This window comes from Salmo trutta, chromosome 3, assembly GCF_901001165.1.
Source record: "Salmo trutta chromosome 3, fSalTru1.1, whole genome shotgun sequence".
In the NCBI taxonomy this organism is placed as follows: domain Eukaryota; kingdom Metazoa; phylum Chordata; class Actinopteri; order Salmoniformes; family Salmonidae; genus Salmo; species Salmo trutta.
The window spans coordinates 35,844,025-35,860,768 of NC_042959.1; the positions used below are offsets into that span (position 1 = coordinate 35,844,025).

General features: G+C 45.3%; 1 protein-coding gene across 2 annotated transcripts in view; it reads left to right on the top strand.

The window, feature by feature from the left end:
* LOC115174484 (A disintegrin and metalloproteinase with thrombospondin motifs 2) overlaps positions 1-16,744 on the top strand; it is a 190,802-nt gene that overhangs the window by 51,388 nt on the left and 122,670 nt on the right. For both annotated transcript variants that reach the window (XM_029733045.1, XM_029733055.1), the window contains exon 3: positions 14,933-15,104. In XM_029733045.1, coding sequence (XP_029588905.1) covers positions 14,933-15,104 — 172 coding nt within the window. The remainder of the gene's footprint in view (positions 1-14,932; positions 15,105-16,744) is intronic.

A 16,744-nucleotide genomic window follows, 5' to 3' on the forward strand; every position in this document is an offset into this window, starting at 1 on the left:
GTGAGCGTGTGTGTGTGTGTGTGTGTGTGTGTGTGTGTGTGTGTGTGTGTGTGTGTGTGTGTGAGTGTGTGCGTGTGTTCAACTACATGTAGTTCAAATTGTAATTTAATTACATTTTGCAGAAGCTTGGTGGTAGTTGAACTAAATTCAAATCTTGGTGGTGTTTTCAGTTTTGTTACCATGTAGCGGTGTAGCTAACTACTGGAACTACACACTTCTTTTTTATAAAAAAGAAATGAAAATATGGGTGAAGTGTGCAAGAATTTCCTTCCTTTTTCCGCATCAGACCTGCCTAATTGTCACTTTTCATTCATAGTTTTTAACCCAACCCACCAACAACTGCTCCCCGGGCGCCGATGACGTGGACGTCGATTTAAGGCAGCCCCCCGCACCTCTCTGATTCAGAGGGGTTGGGTTAAATGCGGTTGAATGCATTCAGTTCTGCAACAGACTAGGTATCTCCCTTTCCCTTCTTGCAAGTTGTAGTCCATGACATTTCAAGTAACTAAACAATATTAAGGGTAGCTTTAGTGTAGTGATAAACTACATTTTCAGCGTGTGTGTGTGCATGTGTGTGTGAGCCTTTAAATGAGTTAAACAGCATTGTATTCTGGTTAAGTGGTTGAGTTAGGTGTATTGTCTGATTGTTGTGCGCAGATGAATATGGAGGAATTGTTTGTTTCTGGGTGGGTATTATGTGAATATATGAGCATTGTGTGTGTGTGTGTGTGTGTGTGTGTGTGTGTGTGTGTGTGTGTGTGTGTGTGTGTGTGTGGTAATACTATAGGTAGCCTTCCCTCAGTCTGCTAACAAAAACAGCAGTTTTTATAAAAATCAACAGGCAAGTGAGCATGCTCCTGTCTTCTTGCGGCTTCAAGCGTGGGAAATATGTCTGTGTGTGTGCAGTTCGTTCGTTTACTTGTGTGCGTGTACCTGTATGTGGATGCGTGCATGTGTCTATTTATGTTCCCAGGTCGGTATCAGGGCCCGCAAGGGTGGGGAGCAAGGGACATTGTCACAGCTCTCTTTCTCTAATCCTCTGATTGGTCGTAGGTCCATCACCAAGACAATCGGATTGGCAGTTAGCTCTGGCTGTCAACTGAGGGCGCAGGTGGGGGATGGCCTTAGTTCCGCTCTGTTGCTAGGTTACAGGTATGCCTAATAGATGTGGAGATAGATAGAGTAAAGATAAGGATGAGGATGGGTCGGTGTGAAAGTCAGTGTGCAAGTCAGGAGGGTGGGGTCATTTGGGTGAGGGAGAGAAAGATACAGAGGGAGAGAGAGAGAGAGAGAGAGAGAGAGAGAGAGAGAGAGAGAGAGAGAGAGAGAGAGAGAGAGGGATAGGGAGAGGGAGAGGGAGAGAAATAGATGGTGGGGATGTTCTAGGGCAGGAGCCTGGTTCTAGGTGTGTACTCTTTTTATCCAGAGTTCTCAGAGTCAGGGTCATCAATTGTATGAGCACCAAAGAAAACACACACACCTCTCAAACACACACTCACACTCACACACGCACACACAAACACACAGAGGCTTTGGGATCCTCCCACCCATGTTGCTGATCTGAGAGGAGTGATTGGTTTTTCAGCCATTAGAATGCAGCGGTATGAATCACTCTCTGCTTTTGATATCACTGTTCAGTGAACTGCCTTTCCACCGCAGTTAGATTGCAATCGCTAAACAGTCAGTCCCAGCTAATCGGGGTCATCTATCAACATATACATACACACACACACACACACACACACACACACACACACGCACACGCACACGCACACGCGATGGCGCCAGTGGGGATGGCTGCCGTTTTATGGACTCTTAACAAACCGTGCTGTTTTTGTTTTTTTCGCATTGGTTGTAACTTATTTTGTACATAATGTTGTTGCTACCGTCTCTTATGACCGAAAAGAGCTTCTGGACATCAGAACAGCGAATACTCACCTTGAACTGGACAAAGAATTTTCCTTTAATGAGTCGGACGAGAGGGATCTACTCCAGACACCCGAACAAGCCCTCATCCTCATCATTCGCAGGAGAAAGAGACGGAGGTTTCACGGAAGGAGATTAGGGTGCCTTGTGAGGATCCAGCGACGAGTGGCTAATCTGCCTTTGCCACCGGTACTAATGGCCAACGTGCAATCACTGGATATTAATTAGACGAACTACAAGCATGTATATCCTACCAAAGGGACATTAAAAACTGTGATATCTTGTTTCACCGAATAACATACAGCTGGCGGGTTATACACACTATCGGCAGGATAGAACAGCAGCCTCTGGTAAGACAAGGGGTGGCGGTCTATGTATATTTGTAAACAACAGCTGGTGCACGATATCTAAGGAAGTCTCGAGGTCTTGCTCGCCTGAGGTCGAGTATCTCATGATAAGCTGTAGACCACAATATCTACCTAGAGAGTTTTCATCTATATTATTCGTAGCTGTCTATTTACCACCGCCAACCATTGCTGGCACTAAGACCACACTCAATGAGCTGTATACGACCATAAGCAAACAGGAAAACGCTCATCCAGAGGTGGCACTCCTACTGGCCGGGTACTTTAATGCAGGCAAACTTAAATCAGTTTTACCTAATCTCTACCAGCATGTTAAATGTGCAACCAGAGGGAAGAAACTCTAGACCACCTTTACTACACAAACAGAGACGCATACAAAGCTCTCCCTCACCCTCCATTTGGCAAATCTAACCATAATTCTATCCTCCTGATTCCTGCTTACAAGCAAAAATTAAAGCAGGAAGCACCAGTGACTAGGTCAATAAAAATGAAGCAGATGCTAAGCTACAGGACTGTTTTGCTAGCACAGAATAGAATATGTTCCGGGATTCTTCCAATGGCATTGAGGAGTACACCACATCAGTCACTGGCTTCATCAATAAGTGCATCGGTGATGTTGTCCCCACAGTGACTCTACGTACATACCCCAACCAGAATCCATGGATTACAGGCAACATCCGCACTGAGCTAAAGGGTAGAGCTGCCGCTTTCAAGGAGCGGGAGTCTAACCAGGAAGCTTATAGAAATACTGCTATGCCCTCCGACAAACCATCAATCAGGCAAAGCGTCAATACAGGACTAAGATCTAATCGTACTACACCGGCTCCGACGCTCGTCGGATCTTGCAGGGCTAGCAAACTATTACAGACTACAAAGGGAAGCACAGGCGAGAGCTGCCCAGTGACACAAGCCTACCAGACATCTAAATTACTTCTATGCTCGCTTCGAGGCAAGTAACACTGAAACATGCATGACAGCATCAGCTGTTCCGGACGACTGTGTGATCACGCTCTCCGTAGCCGATGTGAGTAAGACCTTTAAACAGGTCAACATTCACAAGGCCGCAGGGCCAGACAGATTACCAGGACTTGTACTCTGAGCATGCGCTGACCAACTGGCAAGTGTCTTCACTGACATTTTGAACCTCTCCCTGTCTAAGTCTGTAATACAGACCACCATAGTCCCTGTGCCCAAGAACACTAAGGTAACCTGCCTAAATGACTCCCGACCCGTAGCACTCATGTCTGTAGCCATGAAGTGCTTTGAAAGGCTGGTCATGGCTCACATCAAAACCATTATCCCAGAAACCCTAGACCCAGTCCAATTTGCTTACTGCCCCAACAGATCCACAGAGGATGCATTCTCTCTTGCACTCCACACTGCCCTTTCCCACCTGGACAAAAGGAACACCTATTTGAGAATGCTATTCATTGACTACAGCTCAGCTTTCAACATCAATGTGCCCTCAACGCTCATCACTAAGCTAAGAAACTGAATCCTGGAGTTCCTAACAGGCTGCCCCCTGGTGGTAAGGTTAGTTAACAACACATCCGCCACGCTGATCCTCAACACGGGGGCCCCTCAGGGGTGTGTGCTCAGTCCCCTCCTGTACTCTCTGTTCACTCAGGACTGCATGGCTAGGCACGACTCCAACACCATCATTAAGTTTGCCGATGACACCACAGTGGTAGGCCTGATCACCAACAATGACGAGATAGCCTATAGGGAGGAGGTCAGAGACCTGACCATGTGGTGCAAGGACAACACACTCTCCCTCAATGTGATCAAGACAAAGGAGATGATTGTGGACTACAGGAAGGACTGAGGAGGACTGAGCACGCCCACATTTTCATTGACGGGGCTGTAGTGGAGCAGGTTAAGAGCTTCAAGTTCCTTGGTGTCCACATCACCAACAAACTAACAAGGTCCAAGCACACCAAGACAGTCCTGAAGAGTGCACGACAAAACCTATTCCCCCTCAGGAGACTGAAAAGATTTGGCATGGGTCCTCAGATCCTCAGAAGGTTCTACAGCTTGAATCACTGCCTAGTATGGCAACTGCTTGGCCTCTGACTGCAAGGCACTACAGATGGTAGTGCGTACGGCCCAGTATAACACCGGGGCCAAGCTTCCTGCCGTCCAGGACCTCTATACCAGGTGGTGTCAGAGGAAGGCCCAAATTTCTCAAAGACTCCAGCCACCCTAGTCATGGACTGTTCTCTCTGCTACCGCACGGCAAGCGGTACCAGAGCGCCAAGTCTAGGTCCAAGAGGCTTCTTAACAGCTTCTACCCCCAAGCAATAAGACTCCAGAACATCTAATCCAACATAGACTATTTGCAGTGCTGCTACTCTCTGTTATTATTTATTCATAGTCACTTTAATAACTCTACCTACATGTACATATTACCTCAATTACCTCGACTAACCGGTGCCCCCACACATTGACTCTGTACCGGAACCCCCCTGTATATTGCCTCACTACTGTTATTTTACTGCTGCTCTTTAATTATTTGTTACTTTTTATTTATTTATTTTTCTTAAAACTGCATTGTTGGTTAAGGGCTTGTAAGTAAGCATTTCACTGTAAGGTCTACACCTGTAAGGTCGACACCTAAAATTGTATTTTATTTTATTTGACACTTATCAATGGTACCCGTGTGCATTCGGTGTAAGAAGATTTGATGAATCTCCGTCTGCGGCCAATTAGTATTCCATGTTAGGAATGGTGTGTTAGCGGGGATAGGGATACGGCTCAGAACACACACGCACACACACACACACACACACACACACATACACACACACACACACACACACACACACACACACACACACACACACACACACACACACACACACACACACACACACACACACACATACACGCAGACACACGCGCGCACACACACAAATACACGCACACAGACACACACACACACACACACACACACACACACACACACACACACACACAAACACACACCAGCTTCTTCTTTCTATGCCTCTGTATCCCCTTCTTTCACAACCCCCTCGTATACTGTCCTCTTCATATACCTCCATAAACCCTCTTCTACCCAGTGTCTGTAGTGAATGTCATCCCTCATCTAATCATCTGCACTACCTAATATTAACTCTACCTTCGCTCTGACACCCCGGAGACACTGGTCATGTCCCAAATGGCACCCTATTCCCTGTGTAGTGCACTACGTTTGACCGGGACCCACTGCCTAGCTCACAATACTGGAGATAGAGGAACCACTGTAACTATACAGGAGAGTAGCATGCTGTTTCACCCTACTGCAGCTAGCTACTCTATTCTATTTAAATACCTTTCTCCTGCATTGTCACTTTTCGGTATATGCTCATAGTAAGAGGCTGTTTTATTGTAATCAGATAGTTTATATTCTATTGACATTAAGGCCAGGCTCGTCATGCAGTCTCATGTGGATTGTCACATATAGCTGTATATTCTTACAGTAAGTGACAATGCTTTAGGGGAAGGTCTACAGGGATATAGTTCATGTTAGAAGCAAATGTTTGTTCTTGTGTTTTTGTATTTTCACCTTGTGAATGTGTCTGAGGGATGAACAGTGAGTTGAGAAGGATGTTGACAGTTTCTCAAATGCTTTTTGACTATGCATACACCTCTATTGCTCACATTCTATTTATTTCTTGGTCTCCTTTCCGCATCTCTCTTATTCTTTCCCTACAGCATATCCATCCCTCCCTCCCTCCCTCCATCCCTCCCTCCCTCCCTCACCCTCTCCCTCTCCCTCACCCCCTCACCCCCGGGGAGTGATTAATGCTAGACTGCCTCAGCAGACATATCTGCTCTGTCAGGCTGAAGCCAGCGTTGTTAAGTCTTGGATCAACTAAGGACTTTCCACCGGGCCGTTCAGAACAGTAGGACTGTACAAAAAAGAAAAGAAAAAGGAGGGGAAAAAGAGGTGTAAAATGATGGGGAACTTTAAACAATCCTAGATGTGTGTAGGCTAGGCCCTAAACTCACCGCAGATAGGAAAGGAAAGACAGGAATTTTAGATCCTAGAAAAACTCCCACACACAGACAAAGACACAGATGCACGCACACACACACACACACACACACACACACACACACACACACACACACACACACACACACACACACACACGTCTTGACTCCTCAGTGTCCGCTGGGCCAGGAGAACATCTGGCTGGCCGGGAACGATGCCGGAACGCTAGTTGAATGCCAGGAGAACACCAGAGGAACATACCAAGGAGGACGGAGCCACATTCCAGATTTGCTGACTGACCATGGAATGCGACTTTACCTTACAGTTATACCTTTCTTCCATCTCTCTCTCTCTTTCTCCTCTTTTTACCTTGTTTTTCTCTATCTCCCTCTTTCTCTGCCTCTCCAGTTCTATTCCCTTTCACAGTCTCACGTGGCTCTGTCTACGGTCAACCTCTCTCTACGGTACTGTGTGCCTCACATTTAAACCATTTTCCCTTATCAATTTCTCCTCAATGACTTACAATTACCTGTCTCATCTTTCATACCACTTGTCGTTTCTCCTGTTTCCACCCTCCTCCCCCCCTCTCTCTCTCTCTTTCTCTGTCTGTCTCTTTCTGATTCAAAACACCCATAGACTGCGATGTTTAGTCAGAAACCAGAGGTAATGAATGGGATGAAGAGAGAGCGAGAGAGAGAGAGAGAGAGGGAGAGGGAGAGGGAGAGGATGTGTGGTTTCATCCCCAGATGGTCTGCCTTCCTTGAGTACTGTCTCACCTACACCGTTCTCCCTCTATGTCAACACAACCACACCCTGATGGAAAACGGTCCTACCAGGGCGTCACACTAAAGAGGCTAGCCGCTATTCTTAAATGCTAACCTCTGGATGTTTATCTAAGAAACACTACTAGTGGGTGAGTCCCAAATGGCGCCCTGTTCCCACTATAGTACACTAAGCCCCATATGTTTCTGGTGAAAAATAGTGCACTATGAAGAGAAAAGGAAGCAGTCTACCAGTCCTTCCTCTGCACCTGGAAATAACATAATGAAGGAGTGTCTTACTCAGTCAATGTTAGAGGAAACAGGGGAGGGAGGAGGGAGGAGAGAGAAGGAGGAAGGAACCGGGGGAGGGGAGGATGGAGATGGAGGGAGAGAGAGATGGTGGCAAATGAGAAAGAAGGAGGAAGAAGCATGTGCAAATAGGGAGGAGTTGAGAGGAGGAGGAGGAAGGGAGGGGTAAGAACGGAGGAGTCCCCAGATGCAGGTTGAGCTAGTGTAGTTCAGAGCATGTGACCTGGGGTCAACCTGTGGTGATGACCTCTAAACTAGAGGAAGTGCTCTGTGTATTACTGGAACTGTGACTAAAGCCTGCTATGGAGAGGGTCAGGGAGAGATGAAGAGACACATGGGATGTGTCCCAAATGGAATCCTATTCCCTATATAGTGCACCTACTTACACCACTAATATTTATGGCCAATTCCACGATAACAGAGTGATGCTGAGACTCAGATTTTTTTTTTTAAATGTATGTCAAACAAAAACCAATGATTCTAAAGTTAAACAAACCATTTAACTCTATGCACAAGGACTACATTTAACAGTATAAAATGGCCACAGACATTTTTACAAAAACACATTTACTTGAAGAACAGTACAGATGCAAAGTTTGGTAACAGAATGACGTCTCACAGGCTGACTACACCGCTCAAGTCGCGTGCGTTGCAAAATACATTTAGAAGTCTATGTTATTCAATTATTGCACCCACACTGCTCGCGCGCGCCAACGAGCGTCTGCATTGCCAAGGGCTAAAATAGAAATCAGTTCTATTTCTGACGCAGATCGCGCTGCAAGTCCTGCCTCTCTCATCTCCTCATTGGTTTATAGAAGCAGGTACCCACGTGCCATCTCCTCATTGGTTATACCCACACGGGTGACTGAAAGACGAACGAGGTCAGTGGCGGTTATGCACCTAATTTATGAAAGTTGCCAATCGCAATATAAAGTCAAGAGAAGAAAAAGCCTGGAAGGAAGAGAGATGACTAGAAACGATTCGGTTGACCGTTTTATGTGTGGATTAATTGGCGGAGTAGAGGACCTTGTGCATTTCAGGTAAAATAACAACTCAATGTTTATATCCCAGGACAAATTAGCTAGCAACAGCAAGCTAGCTAAATAGGACAAATAGGCTAGCAATTGCAAGCTAACTAGCTAAATTGCCATAAATGTTTAATGCTTTTCGACCTGTCCCCAAATGAATATAATTGGTTCAGAGTTTGTTTTGATATTTTAACCTGCGTGTCGTGATCGCGTTTGGTGTGGGGGGACAAAATCAATTTATGCACGATGGCGGATGCGCGTAGCCGGTTTCGGTTCCATGTCAGTCATCTCAGTCTCAGCAATACTGTTATCGTGGAATTCCCCTTATGTTCCACCCAGGCTGCTTTCTCCTCTCTTCTCTCTCTTCTGTGTCTTCACTTACTTCTCTATTTTGTGTCTTTTAGTTTTTAGTGTGAGGGGGATGCAGTAAGCCATTGTTTGGACTAGACTAGGTCCTGATATGGTCCTCACTTACGTCCTGGTAACTTACAAGGAACTAGGCAAGGGTCCACCAGAAAACGTTCCCTTGGGACCATCATGTGACGTCCTCTTGACCATAATGAAAGGTCCTCTTGTGGTCATTGAATGTCCCATTGATAACGTCCTATCTGAACCAAATAGGAACTTTTTCGTAGCATTCACTAATGGACATCAAAATACCTTATTATGACATTATGTTGCGACCAAACCGGGACCTGTACTTAATGTCCTCTTATGGTCCTGAGGTTAACGTCATGTTTTAATGTTTCTAGAACGTTCTCAAAATGTCAGTGGGATAACGTTTTGCCAAAACCCTTAAATGGAGCTTATGGGAACGTCGCCTAATGTCCTAAGGGCATCCTCTGTTTTCTGGGTTCCTGTGTGTGTGTGTGTGTGTGTGTGTGTGTGTGTGTGTGTGTGTGTGTGTGTGTGTGTGTGTGTGTGTGTGTGTGTGTGTGTGTGTGTGTGTGTGTGTGTGTGTGTGTGTGTGTACGTGAGCTCCTGTGTCTGTGTCCTGGAGCGTCGGCCTGTGTTAAGAGACCACTCTGTGTAATGAGCGGGACAGGGTGACAGGGCCAGGGTTGCATCACTAAGTCCCCCAGGGCCTAAATCACAGTGGCATCTGCCACCAGAACCAAACCTGAGGTCAGCACAGCACAGGACTGCAGAGGGAACAGAGGACAGACAGGGGAGCACAATACCATGCTCCAATGGAGCCACTGTACTGTAGACCTGGAGTGTGTGTGTGTGTGTGTGCATGTGTGCATGTCTGTGTGCATGTGTGTGTGTGTGCGCGAAAGGTTGTGTTTATGTTTGATAATTCCTGTTTGCCATGTGTTATAAGTAAAGGCTTTATTATATGCCTAGTCCTCATCCTCCTCTAGCATATCCCAGATTTACTTAATTTGGCGATCTCTTCTCCCTGCTGGAAATTAAGCAAACAATTTAATTAACTTAATTAATCTGTTTTAATACTTAACATTAATTAATTCTCTCTTTCTTTGCACCCACCCTCTCTGTCTCTCCTCTCTCTCCTCCCTCCCTCTATCTCCCCCTTTCTATCTCTCCCCCCTCTCTCTCCCCCCCACTCTCTCTCCCCCAATATCTCCCCCTTCTCTCTCTCCCCTCTCACCCCTGTCTCTCTCTTGCTCCCCCTTCCCCACTTCCCTCTGTCTATCTGTTTCTCTCTATCTCCCTCTTTCTCTCTCTTTCATGAGTGAGCTTGGCTGTCATGAGTATATCTTCACACAACACTATATGATCGTAAATGTCCAGTAAGGGCAGAGATAGAGAACAGGGTCCGTATCCACAAAGAGTTTCAGAGTGGCCTTTTAGATCATAATGAGTGACATTATATGAACAGATCCTAGATCAGCACTCCTACTTCGAGACCGACCCAGATCACCCAGATACTGGTACTTACAGATCCTAGCTGAGGGGGGTGGTATGGTATAGTATGGCGGTATCTCTTTGATCCGTGGACACAGTATCCTCCGTAACACCCCCTACTGTTCTACTGTTCTACTGTTACTCTTGTCCAGGACACTTAGACTCCTCTCACGTTTCAAACTACTCACAGTACAAGGGCTTTATATAGTCCCAGTATGTCCATAAAAACAGAGACTGTATCCCAAATGGCATCCTATTCCTTACATAGTGCACTAATTTTGACCAGAGCCTTATTGGCCTTGGTAAAAATTAGTGCACTATATAGGGAATCTGGTGCCATTTGGGACGCAGACAGAGCCTCCTCACTTGTAAGAGAAGCTCTTGGTTGTGTGGGCCATATTTAGAGCTCTGAGATGATGACTCCAAGGCCTCAGGAGGGCTGTGGTTTGTGTCAGGGTTTCAATGACCAGAAAGGCAATAATAGCCTACAGTTTTAGAGTGCTACGTTTAGTGTGTTTGTGTGTGTGTGTGTGTGTGTGTGTGTGTGTGTGTGTGTGTGTGTGTGTGTGTGTGTGTGTGTGTGTGTGTGTGTGTGTGTGTGTGTGTGTGTGTGTGTGTGTGTGTGTGTGTGTGCATGCGTGTGTGTTTCCAAAGGTAGCTTTAAGGCAAGAGACAGATAGAAATAGAAGTGTATGGTTTAGATAAATCCTACTTGTTATAGTGGGTGTTTTCATGCTTTCCTCTGCTTTTTATGTATTTTCCATTCCATTTCATTGACTGTGATATAGTGACTGTAATAAATAGCTGGTGTGGGTAAGATAGAGACAGTACACACTATCAGGAAAGGGATTTTCCCAGTGGTGTTTTCTAACCTTAAATGGTTATCTTTCATCATATTTCCCTACATTTCTCTAAATCTCTCTTTGTTCATTTCAAATCAAATCATGTTTTATTAGTCACATGCGCCGAATACAACAGGTGTAGACCCCACAGTGAAATGCTGACTTATAAGCCCCTAACCAACAATGCAGTTTAAAGAAATATGAATAAGAGTAAGAAATAACAGTAACAAGTAGTTAAAGAGCAGCAGTAAAATAACAATAGCGAGACTATATACAGGGGGTACCAGTACGGAGTCAATTTGCGGGAACACCGGTTAATTGAGGTAATATGACTATGCATAAATAATAACAGAGAGTAGCAGTGTGTCGTAAAATGGGGGGGGGGGGGGGGGGGGCAATTTATTAGATGTTCAGGAGTCTTATGGCTTGGGGGTAGAAGCTGTTTAGAAGCCTCTTGGACCTAGACTTGGCGCTCCGGTACCGCTTGCCGTGCGGTAGCAGAGAGAACAGTCTATGACTTGGGTGGCTGGAGTCTTTGACAATTTTTAGGGCCTTCCTCTGACACCGCCTGGTATAGAGCTCCTGGATGGCAGGAAGCTTGGCCCAAGTGATGTACTGGGCCGTATGCACTACCCTCTGTAGTGCCTTGCGGTCGGAGGCCAAGCTATTGACATACCAGGCAGTGATGCAACCAGTCAGGATGCTCTCGATGATGCAGCTGTAGAACCTTTTGAGGATCTGAGGACCCATGGCAAATCTTTTCGTTCATGGTTATATTTTCCTGTTTGTTCATGGTTTTGGTTTTAGGTATAGTTTTGTTATCTGATATTGAGAAGAAGGGAGACTATTCCAGACAGTTGTTATGGGCAGTCAGTGTCCAATAAACTCCCATAAACTCCCACTGTTCCATACTTTCCTCCTTATTCCTGTTTCCTTGTTCCTGTTTCTGAAAGAACATGATGCTCTCACTCTGGAATCTATAGAGACTCTTTGATGTTTTATTCACTCTTCTTTTAGACTGGAGTTGTCCAGTTCTCTCTCTCTCTCTCTCTCCTCCCCCTCTCTCCTCCCTCTCTCCTCCCTCTCTCCTCCCTCTCTCCCCCTCTCTCCTCCCTCTCTCCTCCCTCTCTCCTCCTCTCTCCTCCCTCTCTCCCCCTCTCTCCCCCTCTCTCCTCCCTCTCTCCTCCCTCTCTCCCCTCTCTCCCCCTCTCTCCTCCCTCTCTCCTCCCTCTCTCCCCCTCTCTCCCCCTCTCTCCTCCCTCTCTCCTCCCTCTCTCCTCCCTCTCTCCTCCCTCTCTCCTCCCTCTCTCCTCCCTCTCTCCTCCCTCTCTCCTCCCTCTCTCCCCCTCTCTCCCCCTCTCTCCTCCCTCTCTCCTCCCTCTCTCCTCCCTCTCTCCTCCCTCTCTCCTCCCTCTCTCCTCCCTCTCTCCTCCCTCTCTCCTCCCTCTCTCTGATCGATCCAACCATGTCTCCCATTCCCACATGTCATCTTTTTCTTTGACACGGCTCTCCTCTCCTGTCTGCTTGGTATTCCGGAGCGGGAAGCCATGCACCAGCACAGATCCATCAGCTCCGATCGTAATGCTGCACCACGGCTCAGAGAGAACGGAGGGATGAGCAGAGAGAGAGAGATAGAGAGATAGAGAGAGAGAGAGAGAGAGAGAGAGAGAGAGAGCGAGAGAGAGGGCAGGTCACTGGCTTGTCGACATCCTTCTGGGACCAAAGCCTCAGACTGACAGGGAGAAAGCGAGAGGAAGAATAAGGCTTATCTTTTGCTGTAGAATAGAAGTCCAATGCCTTCACTTTCATTGGCGTGTTATACAGTATCTATACCTCTGATGTATCGATGTAGCTAGCTCATGATACAACTAACACACATCTTGGAGTAGGCGAACTGTGTGCGGGCTTTATGATTCCCTGTTTAAGATGTATAAACACCTCAGCTTCTCTGCACTGATGGATCATAATCGTACTGCTGATTTACTGACGTTATCCTGCAATAGTGTCATTCTCCCCTGCAGTAACTGTAATGTCATATAATGATGTAATGATAGGAATTAACCATGACAGGCTTGGGGTGAATCTGAAATTACACTCTATTTCCCTTTTGGTCAAAGCCACGTATCACGTAGGACTCTGGCCAAAATTGGAATTTAACCTATATTAACCCAAAGTTATATGGGGTGGTATGTACAGTAGTCCAGGGCCTGTATTCACAAAGAATCCCAGTGTAGGAGTGCTGATCTTAATGAATAAGATTATATGGACGGGTGGGGACCTGATACTAGATAAGCACTCCTACCCTGAGACGCTATGTGGATACAGGCCCAAAGGTGTACTGCACTGTTGTGTACAGTGGAGAGTCAATAGGAGTTAAAGTAGCTGTGAAACACTGCTGAACAAGGAACTGCTATAGCATACCTTAAAGCTCTGTAGTGGTGTTTCTGAGTTAGCTTGCTCCAGTGCAGCTCTAAGTCTAAACCAGTGGAATAACATCACACTTAGTGCTGCATCGCAATCCAGTGAAAACTTTCCCCAGCTCTTTGCCGAGCAACAATTTCTCTATTTTCTCTCTCCCCCACTTCACACTCCTCCGTTAGGATCATTCACCATCCCTTCTTCAACCTGTCAGAGAGAAGTGGGAGAGTGACAGCGAGCGTATCAGGCATATCAGTGTTTGTGTCTCTCTTTTTCTCCTTTTCTTTTCTTTCTTTTCCCTCTAAAGCCCCAGAATCCTCCTCTTCAGTTCTCCCCCATGGTTTTGCTCCTCGGCAGTCGGTTGCCGTGGTAATTACCAGTTGTCTAAACAGACAGATGGAATTACAGAGAGTGACAGGCAATTTTGCAAGCGCCTGTGTTTGTGTGCGTGTGTGTGTGTGCGTGCGTGCGTGCGTGCGTGTGTGTGTGTGTGTGTGTGTGTGTCAGAATGGGGAGCGGGTTAGGGGGAATTAGCTGACAGGGAATATTAGAGCAGGATTTCGACCTGGACAAACTTATTTCCTGGTACGGTGGCTCTGATACCATGTGTCATTCTCTCTCTCTCTCTCCCTCTCTCTCTCTCTCTCTCTCTCTCTCTCTCTATCTATCTCGTCAGTGTTAATTTCAACAATACCTATAACGGTCACTTCAGTCAATCGTCAGTCTTTTGAACTGATGAGCCAGGACACTTCAATTGTAACAAACCTAAACTAGAAACAATATTGTTACTCTTGCTTTCATGTAGGTTATTTTTGCTTTGATCACATCAGAAGCTTTATTTTGTGTTGCCGCACTCGCAGAGGGCAAATGTGAATGAAATTTGAAATTTGAATGCTATTTGCTATTTCCTGAATATTGCAGTAATATTTCTGGAATTGTTGGAAAGCGCAGATTCTCCATTTGTTAAGGGAATCACTGTTATTTACACCCATCCCAAGGTTATGTTGGGGAGAAAAAAGATGTATGCCTAAATTGTTTAACCTGTAGCCAAGCCCCTAAAATGTGACTAAGACTAAAAGGCATTTTAATCATTAAGACTGACTAAAACTGAATTTATAATAGATGCCAAAATTAACACCATCTCTCATTTTATCTCCATCTCTCTCTTCAATTATTGTAAGGCTGTGGCCCTACTCCCCACACCCAGGAGAGGAGAAGAGAGGTTTTAGCCAGTTACATGGATTTCATGGCTCTCTGACTTTTAGCTGGAGGAAAGTTTTCAAGAAAATGGGATGAGTGGGCGAGATCCCAAACCAGGCATAATATGTTTTTATGTCATTATTATTATGCATTGTACTAAATTAGAATAACTGACAAACTCTCTCTAATCTCCTCTCTCTCTCTTGCTCTCTCCCAGGCTGGTATGATCAGGACAGAAGAGGAGGAGTTCTTCATCGAGCCGGTGGAGAAGGGGAATGGAGTGACGGGGGAGGAGGATGGAGGAGGAGGGCGTCAACACATCGTCTACCGCTCTTCCTCTGTGAAGAAAATGCCCGTCAGCGGCCTCGCAGCAGACTACCACTCTAGAGGTCTGTGATTGGTTACTTACTTACTGCTTTCCACTATGTCATATACCTACTGTATACTCAACCACAGACTAGCACTTCAAAACTGGGTTTGTACCGTACATGGTTGTGTTTATGTGTGCGCTTGTATGGATTCTGTGTGCAAATGACAGAGCAATATAATTCTCAGCGATGTGTGGTTCATGTTGGGGTGTTAGGAAATATTGTGAATGTGAAATTCCAGTTTTCACAAGCTCCTTGTTGCAGTTTATTAAACAGTGTCTATTTCTGCTATTCAATGTATTGTAGGAAGATGAGACTGCAGTCATACCAATACTTTTATGTGTGAGATGGAGGCATGGACATCACCAGGACCGGGCTTTCGGGGCTTTAGCCCTGAATGATTTTGGGTCAGCCCCGAATCTTTTGCACTGCTGCGATGGTGTAAAACATTTTTTTGTCAACTGAATGCGCCCCAATTTGGTTTCACACTGCTGCTACTCGCTGTTTATTATCAATGCATAGTCACTTTACATTAATGAATTACCTTGACTAACCTGTACCCCCACACATTGACCCGGTACTGGCACCCCCTGTATATAGCCTAGTTATTGTTATTTTATTGTGTTACTTTTTATAGTTTTTTACTTTAGTTTATTTGGTAAATATTTTCTTAATTCTTGAACTGCATTGTTGGTTAAGGGCTTGTAAGTAAGCATTTCACGGTAAGGTCTACACCTGTTGTATTCGGCGCATGTAACAAATAAAGTTTGATTTTGATTTGATTTGATTTAGCTAGGGCTGTGACGATTCCAGCATTGCAATTTTTCTTCCCATGGCAAATAATTACAACATGATGCAGACCAAACTCGTTGGTCCTTTAAAAACCTGCTGGATATAAAATATTGTGTGCTATAGCTTGGACAATAAATAAAAGTGACTCTGGATGACAACATAATGATGTTTGTTTCCAACATTAGGGCTGTTTTCCTAAAGAAGATAAATCCGCTTTGTGTTTTATTTCCTTTCCACGATACTAACATGTATCGTGATACTGGTATCGTCCCGGCCCTAGTAGGAGCTACTAGTAATTATGACCCGTTCCTGAAAGGTAAGACTCTCATGAACACGTAGGCCCCTACGTGTTTTCTGTTTCCCTCTACAATGCTCACCAGCCGCTTAGGAGACGAGAAGGGACTGTGACAAAATCACAATTGATATTAATGCAGATCTTCTCTACACATATACAATTACTACCTGATGAGCGCACCTGATGTTTTCCTGAACATTCCAATACTTTTCGAATGCATTTCAGTCACTTAGTCTACTGATGCAAATACACATTTTGACACCTTTCCCATAGACTTTTCAAGTAATTAGACGTATTAGCCTTGTGAACATAGAAACTTGTTTTTTGTGCTACAATGTTTAAAACATAAATGAGGTCTTCATCGTTTCTATAACAATATAGCTACAACCACTAGTGGTTAAACAGGAAAAATACAGTTGACGTCAGAAGTTTACATACACCTTAGCCAACTACATTTAACTTCTATGGGCTACATGGGACGCTAGCGTCCCACCTGCGGGACACAGCCAGTGAAATATCAGGGCGACAAATTCAAAAACAACAAAATGTCATAATTCAACTTTCTCAAACATAC